This window comes from Gasterosteus aculeatus, chromosome 2, assembly GCF_964276395.1.
Source record: "Gasterosteus aculeatus chromosome 2, fGasAcu3.hap1.1, whole genome shotgun sequence".
In the NCBI taxonomy this organism is placed as follows: domain Eukaryota; kingdom Metazoa; phylum Chordata; class Actinopteri; order Perciformes; family Gasterosteidae; genus Gasterosteus; species Gasterosteus aculeatus.
Genome location: NC_135689.1, coordinates 24389721 through 24410408, shown reverse-complemented (window position 1 = coordinate 24410408; position 20688 = coordinate 24389721). Strand labels below are relative to the sequence as shown.

The window sequence follows — 20688 nt, the reverse complement described above, 5'->3', positions numbered from 1 at the left end:
GGAGCATCTCAACGCCGATTGGCTTTCGTTGGAATATTTCAACTTTGGGCGAAAGAGCAATTTATTCGTGTCGCTCGTTCCGCTTTTTTGCGCCGCGTCTTTTGCGTCATTCGCGCCGTTTGAAATTCGCCCCATTCGCGTCCAGACGCGTCAGTGCATTGACTTTACATGGACTCTGCTCACGCAAATAATTCGCTTCTGGTGTGAACGTACCAAAAAAAAGAGATGAATATTTGACCTTAACTACCCTACCCAGCAGAAGCTGCTGTTCCGGCTTTGTGCCTATAAACTCATATTTTGTCATTTTCATCATATGTGTGGAGCTGGATGTTGCCGAGCTTAACATGTCCCCATCGTCATAGAGAACATTATGTATTAGAAAAACGTTTCGGAAATGTATTTGTTAGAACGTAAAAAATACTTTCTTAGCCGAATAGTATTGTTTTAAAGTTTCACCCAATATATTTGTCGTTAGATTTTATTTAGAAACGAAAGTGAAACTCGATTTAAAAGAAACAAATATTTTTCCATATTCTCAATGTAATCCAGGTCCACACGGACATGAGTATAAATATGTCCGTGTGTTGTTTGCAGCGACACTTTGTTGTAAACCGGGGAGACGCTGGTGGAGTGTCCGGTTACCTTCGTGGCACATCGGACAGCACTGGCCGGACTGTAGTTCGTACTCCTTGGACAGACAACACGTCCCTGGAGTGACGAGGACGGAGACACAGAGGACCGCACCTAAACAACAGCGGCGTTAGTTAAAGTCACGATAACTTCACCTCAGAACCTCTTTGTGCTGCGAGACACTTACAGAAGAGCGACCGACGCATTCTACAAACACCCGTTTCTACAGTTTGACGATATTCAAGCTTTTAAGTTCCGCGAACATGTCGCCATTTTCCCCTCCTCCTTCTCTCGCCTCCATAATGGCGGCTGGTTCTTCTGGATTATTGGAATATTAGAACGCTTAATATATAAACATATATTTAAAAGCTCTTCTGCTGTTCAAACAACACTTATCTTTAACCGGAGTGAGGCGGACAAAAAGCTACATCTTCATTGTAGAACGACGGGGCATCGAAACCAAAATCCCGTGTTTGTCTTTCCTGACTTTCAAACAGGAAAAGGAGCGCAGCAGCTGGACCGGAAGTACGCACATTTTCACAGTAAAAGTCCCCGCAATAGAAAGTGTGTATTGAAGATCAAAAGGTTAAATCAAATGTATTTAATAAAGGAGATGGTGTTGTGGTAAAAAGAACATCTCAGCTGAGGAGCCGCTGGTCTCAGCAACCAACAGGCCCCAGGTCAGTCCTTTGACCCCCATAGTGCCCGTCTGTCACCTCCACCAGTGAACTCCAGAACAATGGTTCCTACAGGTATTTATACCAATGCTTAAAGGTGTGAAAGTCAGTGTCCACACCTCTAGGAGTCTTCTGGTGAGTTCAATGTGACTCTGATTTCAAATGTCTCTCAGTCAATATCAGTTGTTGTTCAAGTATTACATGCATGCATTCCAGTTGATCACATTACATCAAATACAATCATAACTGCACCCTGATGTTATTTGATCACAGTTGCACAATTACAGTGGTTTCACAATATTGTCATTACTTTATGGATTACAGTTTCAGAATCATGGCTGTATTCTGGTGTACACTGAATGAATTTTATTAATTTTATGGACCGGGTCGACAGTTTATTTCTAATATCCTACACTAGAAATGCTAATGTGACACAAGCACATACCAGAGTAACATTAAACAAGTTAATGAATATGAATAAATAAACCGGGGCCAATATGAGTGTGTTAGAAACATTAGTTCACCACACAAAGATTAATTTGTGTTCATCAATGTACACAACAATACTCATTAATCGGTGCACTGTTTGATGCAGTATAGTAAAGATAGTTTGAGCAGACTCATTGCATGATGTCACCAAGCAGTCAAGGTACTGAGCTTTTATTCACACACACAGTCAAACCCAGCGATCCACTGGTACATATGAAACTAGGTTATGCAACTTGCACACAAAGGCTCAGGAAAAGGAACTGCTAAGGACCACATCCTCAACTTTACCCAAACTGGCTCACCTGCTTTGTGAGGTGCTCACCTTTCTTCTAACAGAGCGGCAAACAAACTCATTATTCTTTTCCCTCGATGAACTTCAATACAGACGGCTATCACTCTTTTAGCATGAGGCCATGTTATGACATGTTTTACCATTACATCAGATAGCGGAGTGCTCCACTCTTCACACACAATAGTCCTCACTCACCATCTCAGGTGGACACTAAAGCTCAAGGACTCCACGCTGAAAAGCTGGAACAAAGCGTCTCTTACACACGACATCTAACCCACTTGTGTCTGGATTCACAAAGACAAGTAACAACATCACACACAGCAATGGGAAGTTGGCAATAGTTTTATGTGTGATGTTACATTCACTACATACAGGTATGTTACCAAGCCGTGGGCCCATAACTAAAGCTGTTCTTCCATGTGGTTTCAAATGAGTGCTGTCTTCTCAGCAGGTCCCAGAGGTCCTCTTCACCTGACAGCCATCTGCCCCCTGAGCTCAGCACGCGGTCAGAAGCCCTTGCTGACCAGCCACTCCTTCAACTCACTGTCGACATGACCTTTGACCTTCAAGGTCATGGTGACCTCGTTGACCTGCGTGGGCGGCTCCGTCCCCATCACCTCCTTCAGGTGCTGCTTCACGTCCCTCTCCAGAGCCCAGATGTCCCCCTCCACTTTCCGCACGAGCGTTGTCCTGCGGCTGCCGTGCGTCGTGTCGGTGTACACCGGGATGTTGTGCATGCGGGAGCGGCGGACCGTGTAGGCCAGCGGCGGCGGCGCGTCTGCCGGAGGCGTCCAGCCGGACGGGGAAGGACCGGCGCGCGGCGGCGGAGCGGGGACCCGGGACGGCGGGACGAGCCGCTCCACGAACTTGTATTCCTCCGTGGATTCCGAAGGGACCCCGGTTTGGTCTTGTGGAGCAGCGTCACTAACACACCTGAGGCCGACAGCCGAGGCAGGAGGTCCCGGAGCCCGGATGTAAAGCCGGAGGGCCCCGCGGAGGACAGCGGGATGCGCGGTGCGGAGAGCCGCCATCTTCTACACGAGCCTGCTGCTTCTTCTTCTTCTTCTTCTTCTTCTCCTGCTTCTTCTTCTTCTTCTTCTTCGGGGTTTGCAGGTCAGCCGCACGCTGCTGCCCCTCACAGGCCGCAGCCTGACAGTTTACGGTTTACTCACCCAGTGGCAGGTGACCCGCGGCGGCGCGAACCCGAACCACTAGACCAGTGTTTCTCAACCTGTGCGCCGCGAGAGGCTGTCAGGTGTGCCGTGAAAAAAACATGTTTTACATACTGTCACTTCATTGGTGGAAAAAAAGAGCCAACTTGTGTGTGTGTGTCGCGCTGTTGGTGGTATGAAGGCTCAATACTCCCCTCCGCCTGTGGGTGGCGCTACGCAGCGTCATTAATAGGCAGATTTGCAGCGGCGACAATTTAAAAAAGTTTAAAAGTTTAAAGATTAAGGCTTAAGAGATACTGGGCATAAAGCCTGTGCCATCTTGGCATTAGGATGATGTTAAGTTTAATAAAACACAACAAACAGAACACGCGTTTCCCTGATTTCTTAGAGTATATTATGCTGATGCTGAAACTGTTTGGGATTGATTTTCATATCATTTCCGGTTGCCGTGAGATTTTTTCTGTGTCTTAATTGTGCCTTGACGCAAGAAAGGTTGAAAAACTCTGCACTATAGCACACGGGAGATGGCAACTTGGTTATGAAATTACACATCAGGAACTGTTAACAAAGGCTAAAAAAAACTAGTTTATAAGACAGGATAAAGTTCAATATGGGTTAGCAGCCAGTTTCCTTTTGTCCGAGCATACACAGCGGAAACATAAGCTTCAATACAGACAAGTATCACTCTTTTAGCATAAGACTCTGTTATAACATGTTTTACCATTTCATGCCCAAAGAACCCTCTTTGGAAGAAGTTCTCTACTGTCCAACCTTTAAAAGGTTCATGAGGTTGAAGCTTACTGGGTGTCGTTGTGGTCTCAGGGTAATTAATGAAGGTGGTAGTGATTACAGTGAGGTTGGATTATTCTCCCAATGCATTAACACTCTATATAATACACTTCCTCTGCTTAGACAATTATTTTTTCTATTCATATTTTCTTAACCTTTTTGCGTTGGTTGTGTTTTATCATTGCTACGCTGATACACAACACACAAGCTTTTTTTCCCTCTCTGTCAAATCAGAGTAAACTGGTACTGGTTTTCTCACCGGTCCAGGTCTCCACTAATATCCCCACGTCGTGGTGTCACTTTTGTGTAACGGCACGTAAATAGTTTGAGTAACATCCAGACGGTGGTTTAGTCCGTCGTCTTTCCAGCAGTGGGTCATTCATGACTGTTTAGGCTTCATAAATGAAACACTTGGACTGGGTGTGACCCGCTGCAGGAGGCGACTCCCGCCACGAGGTGTCACTAGTGAAACATTAAGACCGTAAAACACCAGCGAAGAAGCGGGTGTGAACACGTCATTTCCGGGAGGTTACGGCTCCGCTTTGCTGAGCACCGACGGAACAAAGCTGCGCGTGTTACTCGGTGCGTCGCCGCGTGTCTCGGCTTCGCACAGGATCACGTGAGTCGAGCGCGCGCCTCTTACGCCGCCAAATGAAGAAGAAGAAGAGCGCCGAGAAAAGGCGCCACGTGGTGGCGTGGGCCAACAAAGCCGAGTGGGACCAGGTCCTGGAGTACCTGTACTCCAAGGACTGCGCCCTGCAGAGGTTCGCCCTGCAGAGGGTGTCGGCGTGGAGAGGCCGGTACGCCAACAGCACCCCCGTGGCGGTGGACTGCACAGCGGACCTGGTGCGGTGCCAGGTGCTGGACAGGTCGGGACAGCTGGACGGAGACGATCTGGTCCTGCTTTACGGGGCCGGCCTGGTGAGGTTCGTCAATCTGATCACGCAGCGACAGCAGGGGAAAACAGCCCGCCCGCTGAGGCGGCTGGCGGGGCACCTGAACATCCCCGAGTGGGTGGTGGACCTGAGGCACGCCGTGACGCACAGGAAGCTCCCGACCCTACAATGGTGCCGAAAGGGATGCGCGGTGGTTCTGGAGTGGCTCCAGCAGGCGTACTGGTCCAGGCAGTTGGGAGGAGGGCCCAATGAGGGCTGGGAGTCCGAGTCGGACGGAGAGCATGAAGAGGCAGACCTGAAGTGCCAGGAGGATGAGCTCATCGCGAGGCAGGAGGAGATGGAAGCCTACACGAATGCGCGGGACCTTCTGATGTCCTTTGAAAAGGAGCAGTACCAGGCTTTCGGCGGACATGCTGAGGACAAAGAGAAGAACTTGTGGCCGGCCCCCTTTGCAGACATGAGCTGGTTGCTGGGCGAGATCAAGCAGTTTGCTTTGCAGTCCAGTAATTGGCTGATTGACGTGTTGCTGGAAGACGGATTTCTAGTTCCGACTGCAGAACAACTGCAAACGTTGGGCTGCGACCCCTCTGGCGACGGCGGCGCCACGGAACCCAGACTTCCTCAAGCCTTCCTCCGCTTCTGGCTGCCGCTCCTGAAGGTGCTCAACTCCCCCCTCTTTATTCATCTCCTCCTGGAGAAGCTGTTCGTTGAGCTGAAGCTGCTCTCCGACGAGCAGAATGCTCACAGGGCTTTCTACATCTCGGCGTGGATTTCAGAAATCATTGTCTGCAACAGCAACAAATTTGAGTACCACTATGAAACGGAGGGACGGAGGAGGGCGAGAATGAAGGACCGGGTCTTCGTAAACCGCATCCAGCTTCGGTGGCAGCAGCTGCTCTCGGCATGCCTGGATGCTCCCTGTGTCAGCACGCCTCACCTGCTGCAGCTGATCCTGGACGATATGGAGCATCCTCTCCCTGTGGAAACCCGGCAGCGGCTGCTCCAGCTCTGCTCCATCTACACACGGAGTGCAGACTGCGAGCCCGGCGCTCCTCTGCAGAGGAAACAGCCCGTGTACACACTGGAGAGCTTGCACGAGAAGCTGCAACATTCGCGGCGCCTCGGCCATCAGTGGCGTTCTGCGGCTGAAGCGGAGAGGAGCGAGTCCTCCCGCGACAACAACTGGGCAGATGTTCATGCTGAAAAGGCCAAATTGCTCCAAGGCTCTCCGTGGCAGGTGTGCAGCGACAAGGTGCTGTGGAAGAACCATCCTCTCGGCAAAGTCCCCGGACAGTCGGATGACCCTTCGCGCCTCATGCTGGAAAACTACTCCACGATGACCGTCTTTGACCAGCCAGTGGAGAGCATCACGGCGCACAACGTCCCAGGAGCCTCTGCAGCAGGGAGGACCGCTGATGGCCTTCTTTGGAACCCCAGTGACATCAATAAACTCAAGTCTGGACTGCAACTTTTTTGAATTGTTATGAAGCTGGGAAATAAGCTCCTGTAGCTGTCGGCACACTGATCAACGCATTTTCTTTTGCAACTTCCATAAGAGACAAAATGCTCAAAATACGTCAACGTCCGTACCAGGCAGTTTGTTGAGGTAAGAAATATGGAAAGTAGTTAATTAATTGAATAGTTGATCAGTCACTGTTTCAGCATCTTAAATGTGATCAATTGTTGCTTTTCGGGTTTCATACATGAAGGACAGCAGCTGTGTTTCTATCACAAATGATGTTACTGACAAGAAGTCCATAATATTTTTCCACCTTTTTCACAAAGTTATCTCAACTAACTGCCAGTCCCCAAAACGTTCCCCCTCATGTTTCTACCTTTTTTTTTTTTTTTAAATTAAAGAAACCATCATCAGTATAGTTAATATGGAACGCTACATGTAGTTGCAGCCCAAATCTAAAAGCATGTGGGACATTTTCATGCTGTCTCTAGCATTTTAATCAGGTGGTACCAATGCAGACATGTGGAGCATCATATGCGTCCCCTGATAAAGACAATAATCTGAGACTTCATCTGGATATGGTTCATTATGAAGGTGCGCAGTGACGTCGCCGCTACAAAGGGTTTTGTGGAAAATGCATTTTAGTTGAAACTCCAGCAGAGGGATATCGTTGTAAAGCACAAGGTGATTTTGTGTAATACATTTTCTTTAGTGCATGTGTTAATAAAGTTAATAAAACATTTGATCAAAGCCATGTGAGTGTATTGTTTTTGTTTAGTGTTAAGATTCATGATGTTTGGAAAGTATTTATAATGTGGAGAAACTATATACAAATGTGCAGGAGTTCAAACGTAAGAATATAATCGTGCATAATTACAACGGGGTTAGCACATTTATGGAGACCTGAAAAAATAGAAGCACCTGTAAAAAAGAAACAGCCATGTAATGAATACTTTCATGAAGCGTTGATTTGTTTTCTCTAACAGGTGTTGTGTAATTGGTCATATGACTGCGACATAGTAGCCTGCATTTGTACGTTCTATAAGACTTTTATTTTGAAAACTTGACCGGAAGTCTCCCGCAGAGTTACTTTTTGAGCGGAGCCGCGTCACGCGCCATTGTCGTGTTTTTCCGCTGGTAGCGTCCCGGTACGCATTCTGTCACCGGCGCCGGTTGGTCAAAGGACGGTGTCGCAGTCCTTTCCTGTTCGGTTTGTGTCAAAGCATCTTTAACGGAACGGTAAGTTATTTGAAGAAGAAGTCCCGCTAAAACATGCTGCGTCACTCGGTACGCTAGCGTCACTTGGTTGACGGCGCATGGCTTTAGCTTAACATTAGCTTGACCGAAATGAGAGCGAACACGTTTCGTTTAACTGGCACACGATGTTAACGTTAACTATTCGAGTGAGACAACGAAAGCCAATGTATGCAACGTTAGATGAGATGTTTTTGAATTCATCAGAACATTGGAGCATCCTGTCAGCTAGCCATTGAGGCCTAGCGCTAGCTAGGACGCTAACGCTAATGTCACATTGCTGGTTTATGTCATAAACCGGCAATGTGTATTCGTTCGGTCGTTTATTGACCTATAATGCTACACATCGTGGTAGAGTTGTGCACGTTGTGTGTGGCAGGGTCCGTGTTACAGCGTTGTTGTTGAACCCCGTACCGTGCTAACCTCGGGTAGCAATGCTAGCAGGCCTCGTCAAGCTACAAGTCGCTCAACGTTACGTTGGTGAAACGTTTAGACACGCGCAGCCTCGCTAGTCTCCGCTGCATGTTACCACACCTAGTTACCACACCTAACCAGAGCCAAAATAATGCTATAAACGTTTACAGTAGTAGTACGTCCATTCAGTATACACTACAGTATACAAGTATAATGTAGTATAGACAACACTATATGTAATAGTGTTGTCACACTAAGCTGTTTTATCTGAGATAAACGTGTCGCCTGCTTTCAGCCCGTTATGATGAAGTGGATATAATACTGATTAACTCAACAGTGGTACGTTTCCCCGTTGCTGCAAGATTACACACTGAAAGTATGTTGTTGTCTCCACAGGTGAGGAATCTCACAGGATATTCTGGACAGCTTCTTCGCAGTCTGACTGACAAACCACAATGATAACGAGGAGGAGACGCACTGTGAACCACACAGCGGTTCAGCCCCTGGAAGTCGAAGTGGTGGAAACTGTCAAAGGTTTCTCCAGTCCGCCTGAGAGTTTCCCCTGTGATGATATGAGCAACGCTGGATTAGAACTAGATGACCTGTTTGGAATTGAAGACTTAAAATGGACACTTGAAAGAGAAACCGCCTCCTCGCTTTTCGATATTGAGTTGGCCAATCTTGGCTTCAGTGCCAAAGACCAAGATTCCGAGATTGAGGCGTCAACGGCATCCTCTCCAGATAGAACGTCGTCTGACTCGAGGATCAAGAAGAGGCAAAGCCAGTCAAGCCACATGATCAACAAAAACGCCGTTGCCGCTAGATTAAATCGCCTCAGGAAGAAAGAATATGTCACCAGTTTGGAGAAGAAAGTTGGCGTCCTGTCGTCAGAAAACAACGTGCTCCGACATGAAAATTCTCAACTGACAAAGCGAGTGGAGGAGTTGGAAGATGAGACCAGGTACCTGAGGGCTGTGCTGGCCAATGAGAGCATGTTAGCCCAGCTCTTGTCCAGGCTGAGCGGTGTGAATGGGATGAAATTATCTTCCTCGCTTTTCCAGGGACCCAACTCAAACGACCACGACTACGCCATGCCCAGAAAGCGTGCGAAAGTGGAGGAGAAAGAGACAGCGGGTGGCGTGTGTCTGCACGTGGACAAGAACCACGTCTCAGTGGAGTTCTGCACCAAGTGTGCAGAGAGTGCGAGCACATCGCTCAAAATGTAGGGTCAAGTACCTTTGTGTTTTCAGATATTGGGGCTGAACGTGATGTGGCTCTTTACCGAACGTTCCTGAGGGTGGATCAACACCGTTGAATTAGTTAAGATACCTAAGAACTGCTGAATGTGCATGTGTAATGCTGGATTGAGTACACGTTACTGCTAAACCTTGTTGACAGTTTCTTCTAGGTAATGGTTGATGCACCATGCGGGATGAGTGGCTTTCTGAACACCTTTACCTCCTTGACTCCATGGTAAGGATCAGACCAGAACAGACTTCTTCTTTAGTTCTTTTTACAGGCCTGAGGAGTTCAGCACCGACCTCAGTACTTCTGTTTTGATACACTTCTTTTGCCAATGTCTTTTACTTACTTACTGTTTGTTGTAGGACACTATTGGATTGTAATTAAAATCTAACTTGAAGTATCATGAATACTAAGATGTTAAGATATGGGTGAAGCTCCACAAAGAGATCTTGTATCGGCCGTCAAATTTTAAACGTTAAAACAAAGACTGTAAAATGTTTCTTTTGCGAAGGAATGATCTCTTTGTGAACCGGCACCATTGTACATAAGAATGTTTTTATTTAGCGCACCTATTTTTCTTTATGCTAAAGTGGATTCTGCTGGGGAAGGTGAAGAGGCTGGACAAGCTGCTGCCAACGTTGCCTGGTATTTTTTTAAAGGTAGTATCGGTAACAAATGGTATGCGTGATCATATTTCATTCTCAACATCTGTAGCTTTTGTCAGCGTAGCAAATTGAGCTTTTTTGGGGGCTTGACTACAGCTGCTCAATTCCTCATGATGTGATGAGATTTACTAGTCTCATTATTATGTCTTGTGTATATTGACTTACTGGAATGTGTACAGCAGATACATCCCAAATTATCTGATCGAAGTGGTGAGAAAGCCATCTTTGTGTAACTAAATGTAAATGTGTATATAATTTGAATACATATTGTTTGAGGCAAATGACCTGATGTTGGACAAATAAATCATATTTTCATTAAGATTTGAGTAACTAATATCTACTGTGTCTTGTTCTGTGCTGTTGATATTAATGCATCTCTTTTTCTCTTTCTAAACAGCAAGCTCTCTGCCGATAATGGTCTTACTTTTCCTGGTCTGGTAAAGGTTTTCAAAACTAATGACCACAACCTCATTTGATGGGTACAAAGCAGTGCAGTATGCAGGGAGTCCTCGTCCTGCCCATTCACTTCAAGCCATAGCAGCATCCGTCAGTCTCTCTTTAACGCTTTAAAATAATATTTTATGACGGACCATTTCCATTGCCGGCGTTAGAAAAGCTCTGGTGAATTGGGTAGTGGGAGCTGTGTTCTAGTGTCCAGTTAGCCAGCACAGCCACCCCGTGGCTCCCTAAGTGGAATGTATCCATAGATAAAGGGATGGTTCGGATCTTTGGTTCACGTCACTAAGTGTTTCATCACCTCAGTAGGTAAAGCGGCACAGAAGCAAAGCGTCGTACTGCTGCAGAGAGTTTCCACTTCTCCTTTTTCAAAGCCACCATTGCCAAACTAGTCCATCTTTCTCTGGGAACACGAGCGCTGCTCAGACAGCCGTTGTAACACAATGAGAAGTAGTTCATGCAAATGCACTTTCTAAAAATCTGAACTATCACTTAAGTAATATTTTTAAGTTTTCCTACTGCCCAAGAACAAAGCGGATTATATGTGCTGGGGGCTTTCATGGGCCTGGACCGGTCTGACAAACCGTTACGCGTGTCCTACCTCACACCAGAGGGGACGCAAACCGGCGCACCAACCACATCTGCTCATCGGATCATTTAATGACTGCCACAACGCGTTTAAAAGGGAACCAGTGGCATCCAGTGTGCCGTAGACGAGCTGAGCAGGACGGACTAACAAAGCCGTGGACTGTTGTGAGCGTGTTAGTCCAGCAGGTCTGTGCTTTAGTTACAGTGACGCTCCAGCCACGGAGCTGCGTTTCATTACCAGCACACGCGTGTTGTGTATTGACAGACGTGTTGGAGCAGTCAGGAGGGACGGGACCGGTAATAAGAGGTGCTGCCTCTCACTTTTGTACTTAATTAACCTTCCATAATGTCTGCTAAACTTTTGACTGGTGCGTCATCTTGTCAGATCTGTACGTTTGAGCTTTAGCTCGACCCTGTTAACTATTTATCTTTTTAAAAATCAAGCAGTTGTAACAAATTGTACTTTTGACCATTGGGACATTTTAAGTGCGTTCATGTTCAGCATGTTAAGACTTATGACGATTACCGTATTTTCCGCACTATACGGCGCACCTTCAAAGAATGACCTATTTAAAACATTTTCATTTTCAGTTGCATCGCGTGCAGCACGTGACCGCTCGCGCAAGAAGGTGGAACGAGGGAGACCCCATTTCCAAGACTTAAGGGCGGAATAACTAGTTTGTGAAAGACTCAAACACACATTATGTAGTTTACCAGTCGTACCGAAACATAGTTATTATTATTGGTTTTTCATACTGAAACATTTTGACAGCCGTGTACAACCAGTGTGGATCAACCAGTTGATCCACATACAAGGCGCTCGGGATTATAAGACGCACGGTCGTTTTTTGAGAAAATTAAAGGCTTTTAAGTGTGGAAAATACGGTGTATAGAACAGCCTTATGTTTTCTGTTTTAGTTGACAGACACTCACCGGACACGTCACTAGGTGCACCGTACTAGTGAGAGTTTGGACCCCTTTTGCCTTCAGCACTGCCTTGGTTCCTCCTGGCATACTTTCACTTTCACACATGTTGGTCCGTACTGACATGGTGGCGTCACGCAGCTGCTGAAGCTCCCGTTGCAGCACGTCCCAGAGGTCTATTGGCTTGAGATGTGGTGTCGCTCACTTATATGTTCTCTATTTGGGCCTTTCTGTGTAGATGAGCAGTCAGTGACGTGCTCCAACAATCCACGTTACGGTCACGTGATGCCCTTTCTACCCCGTTGTCATGCTCGCGTTGTACCTCCGTTCTCTTCCCCACGTCTACGCGCACAAACGCATTGAGTTGCTGCCATTGCTGATTAGCAAACAATTTAGCAGGTGTACCTACTAAAGTGGCCTGTGGTGTGTACATGAATATACATATATCTGGTAGTGAAGTATTGTGGTAATATTGGTATAAAGGTAAATACAACAGTTGATGCGCACGTGAAATCAAGAAAAATGACTCGTCCAACTGATGTAAAACATACAAGAGGTTCCATCCATCCAGCACACGCTGTGTCCCGTCTCCCTGATGGTCCCCAGAGGGCTTTACAGTGTGCACACGGCCGCCGTCCCTGAACCGCGTGTCATTAAATGAACGCGCTGTTTGTTCTGGCGTCCTGACTCACGGACGGGTTTCACCTGAAGACTGAACACCTGCAGGCGCCTCATCGCTTACCTTGTTCTGAGAACATAAAGGAGGCCGCGGGGTCCTGGTGCTGGACTCAGAAGGTAAAGCATTGAAAGGATTCCAAACGCCGCCTGCACTCACTTACTTTCCTGGTTAGAACTAAAGAAAAGACTTAAGAGCACGACGGCCGCGATTTACATCAGTGTTTTTAAGAATTTCAAGCATCAAAGCTTTTTGTCAAAGCTGATTCCTTAATGCACTTTGTTCAAAAGTAAAAGGCCTTTGTTGACAAACCAGAAGGAGCTAATCTGAATCCTAAAGTGACTGAAAACGTTTGCCTCCTTCCTGGCTTCTTATTTTCTTTATTTTCGATAGAATATGCGGTTTGTAAATTATTGGGTTCGGGTCAACGGCCATGAGACCTCACATCGCTGATTTAAGGCTTTGACTCGGTCGCTCCATCTAGTTTCTTCTGAGCCATCTACAGGTGGACCTGCTGCGAGGGTTTCGTCTTTTCCATGGCTTTAAAAATAATCTGTACAACCTTAAAATCAAATCTCTAGAATGTCCAAGTGGTGAAAGAAGTGTGGCCTCGCTGCCTGTAAACGCTGTGTTCATCAGAAACACACAGCCACCAGTTCCTCTCACAGGAGACGGATCTGCTGTGAAAAGGTCTGATTCCCAGGGGCATTAGGAAGGTTTGATGATATACATGTGTCCAAATGTCCCGCTCGCCGGCCACATCCCTCTATGGACGCGTTGGTCAGAGACGTGTGCGTCATTAACCATCAGGAACGCACAACACTGAGTAGCAGCTCATGCACGACTTAGGAGCGCTTCATTCAATAGTTATGAGACGTGTTACAATAATCAGGAACTAAGAATGACTCGATACCCTTTAAGGGAAGAGGTGACCTGATGAATCAGCGCTCCTGCCTGACGTCTTTGGGTAACTTGGTGGTAACTTGGGTCTGGACGTTCCAATTGTCTGCTGGTGTCTCCACACACACACTGCAACCGCTTCGTTTCAATTCATGTGGCCGTTTCAGCGTAGAAGAACCTCCTCAGAATGAGGCCCTGCTGGGGGGCTGGTTACAGTCTTGCATCATTGGGAACAAACAACACAAGACCACGAAGACTTTGTCAAAGTTATTATTGTAGAATACGTTGATGTATTTTTTCTTTCATACAGACAAAAGGTGTTGGACTTAATTTCCATTTAAATTCTCTTAGATTTCCATACAGATTTAGTCTACAGTATACAGGTGTGTTCTTTCTCATATATAGATATTTATTCGCTTAAATAACAGGCAGGTAACTCTTTAATATATTCAATAGTCTTTATGTTTTGTTGTTTTTTTTGGTCTTTTTTCATGTCAGCACAGTGAAGGCTGCATTTTCTGTCTGCAGAACAGCTCCGCGTTGTGCAACAAGGGGACAATATTTACAACAGTATGTATAATGAATAAGGTAAAACAAGAATCCCTCCCATCGTAACATGGCAGTGTGTACTTGTAGATCTAAAAGAGCAGCCTGACAATGCGTGGATGCATTGCACTTCTGCAGTCTCTAGCTCTGCACCACCCGGCCCTTTAGATCACACCGAGGAACATCTGGATCTCCTGTTCCCTATTTACAGAGCGGTGACGAGAAGCAGCTCTCAACCTGTGCACACTTCAGGGGCCGCTCGACGGACAGAAAACACAGCGCTCAGAATATGCTCGGGAGGATGTGCAACGGTCTTTTTCTAAAATAATCATAATATACAAGAGCCTCCATTTGTTGTCCCTCTTTACAGAAAGCAGCAGGATCGAAAGAAAGAAAAAAACCCAAAATAAACAAAGAAAACCGAGTAACTCAAAGATGCACATTTGGACGATCTGTACAGAAGTGATTGTACAATTTATAATTTTGATAAATATAATATATTATTTTTCACATTGTGTTTTGCCTTCTGTGAAACGGTCTCACAACGTGATGTAACGTGGCTGATGGACAAAGATGGCTGGAACTGGAGAGTCACATTTACACCACTAGATGATAAGACTGTTGTTTCCCTGTGTGTGTGTGTGTGTGTGTGTGTGTGTGTGTGTGTGTGTGTGTGTGTGTGTGTGTGTGTGTGTGTGTGTGTGTGTGTGTGTGTGTGTGTGTGTGTGAGAAAGCATTGATAAGAGCTGTGCTAAGAGGTGCTAAAGTAGAGCAGGTTGGACTTGAACAGAATGTGTGTGTGTGTGTGAGCAGGAGACATCAGAGCACACAGTGTCCTCAATGATTAACACATAAAGGGGACATCAATGATACCAAATGCATGCGTCAAAACAGACAGACCAATACGATGTCACCACCGACCCACCGACCAATGGTGGAGGTGACGGGCGCTCATAAGACGGGGCTCTGCAGTTATTTCAGGGTGTTCCCAGAGAGCATCCTCCATCAGAACCACCAGAACCATCAGGACCATCAGGACCATCAGTACCATCAGTATCATCAGAACCATCAGGACCATCAGAACCATCAGGACCATCAGACCCATCAGACCCATCAGGACCATCAGTATCATCAGGACCATCAGGACCATCAGAACCATCAGGACCATCAGACCCATCAGACCCATCAGGACCATCAGTATCATCAGGACCATCAGGACCATCAGAACCATCAGGACCATCAGGACCATCAGACCCATCAGAACCATCAGGACCATCAGACCCATCAGGACCATCAGACCCATCAGTATCATCAGAACCATCAGACCCATCAGGACCATCAGGACCATCAGACCCATCAGACCCATCAGGACCATCAGTATCATCAGAACCATCAGGACCATCAGGACCATCAGACCCATCAGACCCATCAGTATCATCAGAACCATCAGGACCATCAGAACCATCAGGACCATCAGACCCATCAGGACCATCAGACCCATCAGGACCATCAGGACCATCAGACCCATCAGACCCATCAGGACCATCAGGACGGTCCGCTCTCTCACCGCGCGTGTCGTCATCTCCGTCCACGTGGCGTCTCTGCATATTGTCTTTCCGTGGTGGGGGGACGGGCTGATGACTGAGAGGTCAACTGGGTCCACCGACGGGGCGGGGGTAGAGGGGGCGGGGGGCGAGTCATGGTCCCAGGAAACATGGAGTCAGCGGTTCAGCCACACACGGTGCCACATGGGATGGGACGACTCGCACGTCAGGTGTGGAATGTGATGCGGCTGTTAGGAATGTTCTATGGAATGTTCTATGGAATGTTGAGGTCGGCCCGGCAGGTGAAGCTTTACGAATGGGATTCATTTTCGGAGCGGGCTCATGCAGCATGTTTTGCCCTGGTTTGCGTAACGACGTCCTCTACTGTTATCTAATATAGTAGCACCTGTGTTCATGTCTCCGGACAACCAAGAGATAATATTTGATTTTTGGAAATGAAATTACAGACATTTTCATACCGACCCAGTTTGTTTCAGTTGCTTATAAGCCGTTCACGGGCTGCAGATATGGTGTTAGGAACCGATCCACCTAATGACATATACAGTGTCCATTGATGAGCTAGCTAGCAGTAGGCAGGTTGTGATTTCCTTTAGAAAGAGCCAGCTAAGCTAAGCTAACGTGCCGTAGCATACTTAGCGTGCAGGAATGAAAATGGTATCACTCGTCACATGGAGCACTGAAGTGTCCCAGCATGACGTGACTACGGACTGAGTGATCTGTGTCATCCAACAGTGACCCCCCACACACACGCACCCGCACACCCACACGCAGTAAAGTCCAGAGGACACGAGACAAGACAAACGACACAATGGCTTTAGGGACAGCAAGAGAGAAACAAGCACAGACTCATCAGTTCGTCAGCATGACACCAGGCGGAGTGGCACACGTCTCACACACGTCTCAAACACATCCCACACGTCTCACACACGTCCCACACACGTCTCACACACGTCCCACACACGTCTCACACGTCTCACACACGTCTCACACACGTCCCACACACGTCCCACACACGTCTCACACACGTCTCACACACGTCCCACACACGTCCCACACACGTCTCACACACGTCCCACACACGTCCCACACACGTCTCACACACGTCTCACACACGTCCCACACACGTCTCACACACGTCCCACACACGTCTCGAACGTCTCACACACGTCTCACACACGTCTCACACACCTCCCACACACGTCTCACACACGTCTCACACACGTCCCACACACGTCCCACACACGTCTCACACACGTCCCACACACGTCCCACACACGTCTCACACACGTCTCACACACGTCCCACACACGTCTCACACACGTCCCAGACACGTCTCACACACGTCCCACACACGTCCCACACACGTCCCACACACGTCCCACACACGTCTCACACACGTCCCACACACGTCCCACACACGTCCCACACACGTCTCACACACGTCCCACACACGTCTCACACACGTCTCACACACGTCCCACACACGTCTCACACACCTCCCACACACGTCCCACACACGTCTCACACACGTCTCACACACGTCCCACACACGTCTCACACACGTCCCAGACACGTCTCACACACGTCTCACACACGTCCCACACACGTCCCACACACGTCCCACACACGTCTCACACACGTCTCACACACGTCCCACACACGTCTCACACACGTCTCACACACGTCCCACACACGTCCCACACACGTCTCACACACGTCCCACACACGTCCCACACACGTCTCACACACGTCTCACACACGTCCCACACACGTCCCACACACGTCTCACACACGTCCCACACACGTCCCACACACGTCTCACACACGTCCCACACACGTCCCACACACGTCCCACACACGTCTCACACACGTCCCACACACGTCCCACACACGTCTCACACACGTCCCAGACACGTCTCACACACGTCTCACACACGTCCCACACACGTCCCACACACGTCCCACACACGTCTCACACACGTCTCACACACGTCCCACACACGTCTCACACACGTCTCACACACGTCCCACACACGTCCCACACACGTCTCACACACGTCCCACACACGTCCCACACACGTCTCACACACGTCTCACACACGTCCCACACACGTCCCACACACGTCTCACACACGTCCCACACACGTCCCACACACGTCTCACACACGTCCCACACACGTCTCACACACGTCTCACACACGTCTCACACACGTCTCACACATCCCAGACACGTCCCACACACGTCTCACACACGTCTCACACACGTCCCACACACGTCTCACACACGTCTCACACACGTCCCACACACGTCCCACACACGTCTCACACACGTCTCACACGTCTCACACACGTCTCACACACGTCTCACACATCCCAGACACGTCCCACACACGTCTCACACACGTCACACACACGTCTCACACACGTCTCACACACGTCTCACACACGTCCCACACACGTCTCACACACGTCACACACACGTCTCACACACGTCTCACACACGTCCCACACGTCTCACAGCGTCTCACAGCAGGGGAATTACTACAGGGAACAGATCACTTGGACTTATGGAACTTATGAGAGATGAACGTGACGAGTTCTGTGCGGTTGCCTCCCAAACATACACATTTTACATGTATATGTATACATATTTTATGTATATATGTATTTATACATATATATATATACGTATATCCCAACTTTTGCAGCCATACTATTTACTATTACGTTTAAATGAACAATATCTTTCTTTTCAATTTCTATTTTTGTTATTATTTTGTTTTAGTTTTTTCAGAAGAGACAAGACAATCACAAACACACTAAAAGAGAGACAGGAATGACTTTAAGTCCCAGACAACTAGAAAATCAATAAACAAACCATGTGAAAATGAATGCAAACCATTGTGTTTGGGAAGAAGTGAATGGAAGGATGGAGTTAAAGCGTTTTACTCGTCCACCAGTGATCGGGTGGAGGAGGTGATGGGGGCGGCCATGGCAGGTCGGTAGGTGGCGATGATGCAGACCAAGAAGCTCCGCCCCTGACGTGACCCCGTCAGACCCGTGCATGTGTGGGACACGTGTGCGTGCGGTCAGGCGGGGCCGGGTGGCTGGGTTCCCCGGGGAGGGGGCGACGGATGGAGCAGAAGGCGTCGGGGGGTGGGACTGAGGGCGTGAGGAGGGACAGCCGCAATGTTCTCAGGGCGCTGCGAGCTGAAGTCCACTCCCTCCGGCGCCTCCGTCCTTCGGCCCGCTGGAAGGAAGGGGGGGGTGAAGATGTCATTGGTGAGCCCTCCGCTGCCCCCCGTTCTGCCCTCCCGCCCCACCCACGATCAGCTCAGTCACAAGGAGGTCTCCACGCAGTAGCGGTGGGCTGGGTGGGGCGCGCAGGGCTTCGCCGGCCTGTCCCTGCCATGGTGGGCGTGGTGGTGCTGGTGGGGGGGCGGTGGGCTCCGGTTGCCGCGGGTGACTGTTGAACAGACGCTGCTGCTGTTGTTGTTGTTGTTGTTTCGGTTGCACGGGGTCACCGGGAGGCTGTACTGGCGGTAGGGCCGGGTGGGGTGGGAGCGGGCCGGGGGCTGGGCGGGGGGGGGCGGGGGCTTGCGGAGGGCCGGGTGCAGGTGCTGGTATCTGCTGAGCTCTGATTCGTCGTCCACGTCGGTGTCGTCGATCAGCGGGATGTTGTGGATGAGGTCGTTGATGAGGAACTCCGGGTGGGCCATGAAGTTGTGGATGGAGTTGCGGGACTCCGGTTTCTCCCGGCCCTCATACAGCGAACTACGGAACGCTTTCACCACCCGCATCTGCCGAGGTCAAGGAACAGCGAGGAGACACCACAAGAAGGAGAGAAGTTAGACGAGATGGACGAGAAGAGAGACCAGGGAAACCCAGAGACAGGCCTGTGTCCTCCAGCAGACAGACAGTGACAGACGGACGGAGACTGAGGACCAGGTGGGTTTATGAAGATAATTGTTTTGGTATTTTCTATGAGAAGATGAGCATAAAATAGTCTGGCTGATCCAACCAAAATGGGCGGGGCCAAAGTACAGCAGCATTTTACAACATTTTCAACATTTTGGGAACATTTCACTCCAAGAGTTGTATTAGTAGATTGATAACCGTGCGTGTGGTGAATAGGAAACCACATCAACTAGCGAGTTAGCGTAGCTTAGGATAAAGATTGGAACAGTATCATATCTCCTGGTTATAATACAATGACGATTTAAAGACATACAAACTGGCAGGTTTGTGTCCACAACTATTTCTTCGCCAGTTCTCCATGTCGAGCACTCCAGATGTTAATAGGTGAGCTTTGCGTACGGGCTAGCTGCTTCCAGCCTCTGTGCTTCAGCTAAGCTAATCGGCTAACATCTGGCGAATGTAAAGAGGCAGAGATCTGACATACAAAGGCTGCTTGTCATGTGATGGTCATTTTAACGCTTTGTCATGTGAGAAGTTAACAAGTAGCTAACGTCTTGGCTTCATTTATCTGGGAATAGATCAATGAAACTGAAGAGGTCCTCTACAATCATCAAAGTGTATCTGTAACTTCTCAGTGGAAGTGACCTCTTGCTTTATTTTGTAGTAACGTCTCTCCCAGTGAACAGGGATTCGTCCTCACTTATCGTGGGCAGAATCCCACTGATACGCAGCTCATGTCTGAAACTGTCAATAGGGCGTCCACCTGATCCCGTCTGTCCCCAACAGACCAAACATAATGTCGATGAGGCTAATGACATTTAATCATGTCAGTTCTCACACAGCAAACACACAAGAACATTTAGTTCACACCATTACAACATACACAGCCTCGCGCGTGTGTGTGTGTGTGTGTGTGTGTGTGTGTGTGTGTGTGTGTGTGTGTGGAGAAACACTGGGAAACATGCACACACACACACATTTGGGCTGTTAGGCACGGATGGATAAGAAGCAGGAATGGTGACTGTGTTTAATGATCAGTGAAAAACTGATGGCAGGAAACTGTTGCAATGAGTGCACACACACATACACACACACACGCATGCAGCAAGAGCGTGACTGAGCTCAGCTGTTTC

At 48.3% G+C, this 20688-nt stretch overlaps 5 protein-coding genes and 1 long non-coding RNA gene across 15 annotated transcripts in view; 2 read left to right on the top strand and 4 right to left on the bottom strand.

The window, feature by feature from the left end:
• The window catches only part of LOC120829229 (tumor necrosis factor receptor superfamily member 5), a 40003-nt gene extending 38674 nt beyond the window's left edge, over positions 1-1329 (bottom strand). For 4 of the 5 annotated variants that reach the window (XR_013452456.1, XM_078087675.1, XM_078087674.1 and 1 more), the window contains exons 1-2: positions 818-1328; positions 643-744 (exon numbers count right to left, since the gene is read on the bottom strand). Coding sequence is in view for 4 of the 5 variants with exons in the window: in XM_078087675.1 (XP_077943801.1) it covers positions 643-744; positions 818-836 (121 nt within the window). In the remaining variant the exon portion in view is untranslated. Of the gene's footprint in view, positions 1-642; positions 745-817 lie in introns of all 5 variants that reach the window. The other variant, XM_078087677.1, reaches the window with a different exon arrangement.
• Positions 1330-2414: 1085 nt separating this feature from the next.
• On the bottom strand, positions 2415-3787 carry mrpl49 (mitochondrial ribosomal protein L49). The gene has a single exon (XM_078087683.1). It carries the CDS (start codon positions 3117-3119, stop codon positions 2595-2597), a length of 525 nt encoding a protein of 174 aa, XP_077943809.1. The 5' UTR covers positions 3120-3787; the 3' UTR covers positions 2415-2594.
• A 249-nt stretch (positions 3788-4036) lies between these two features.
• las1l (LAS1 like ribosome biogenesis factor) lies at positions 4037-7154 on the top strand. Its single transcript, XM_040193156.2, has one exon. It carries the CDS (start codon positions 4701-4703, stop codon positions 6420-6422), a length of 1722 nt encoding a protein of 573 aa, XP_040049090.2. The 5' UTR covers positions 4037-4700; the 3' UTR covers positions 6423-7154.
• Positions 7155-7461: 307 nt separating this feature from the next.
• LOC120829251 (uncharacterized) lies at positions 7462-10301 on the top strand. The gene is made up of 5 exons (XR_013452460.1): positions 7462-7643; positions 8469-9033; positions 9134-9294; positions 9471-9545; positions 9908-10301. It is a non-coding gene; the product is annotated as an uncharacterized LOC120829251 (long non-coding RNA).
• A 3479-nt stretch (positions 10302-13780) lies between these two features.
• LOC144387239 (uncharacterized) lies at positions 13781-17241 on the bottom strand. The gene has a single exon (XM_078087682.1). The coding sequence runs from the start codon at positions 15652-15654 to the stop codon at positions 14983-14985; it is 672 nt and encodes a 223-aa protein (XP_077943808.1). The 5' UTR covers positions 15655-17241; the 3' UTR covers positions 13781-14982.
• A 1158-nt stretch (positions 17242-18399) lies between these two features.
• Positions 18400-20688, bottom strand: part of atp2b3b (ATPase plasma membrane Ca2+ transporting 3b) — a 39801-nt gene continuing 37512 nt past the window's right edge. For all 6 annotated transcript variants that reach the window (XM_078087669.1, XM_078087666.1, XM_078087670.1 and 3 more), the window contains one exon: positions 18400-19437. In XM_078087669.1, the coding sequence (XP_077943795.1) occupies positions 19412-19437 (26 nt within the window). In that variant the 3' untranslated portion in view covers positions 18400-19411. The remainder of the gene's footprint in view (positions 19438-20688) is intronic.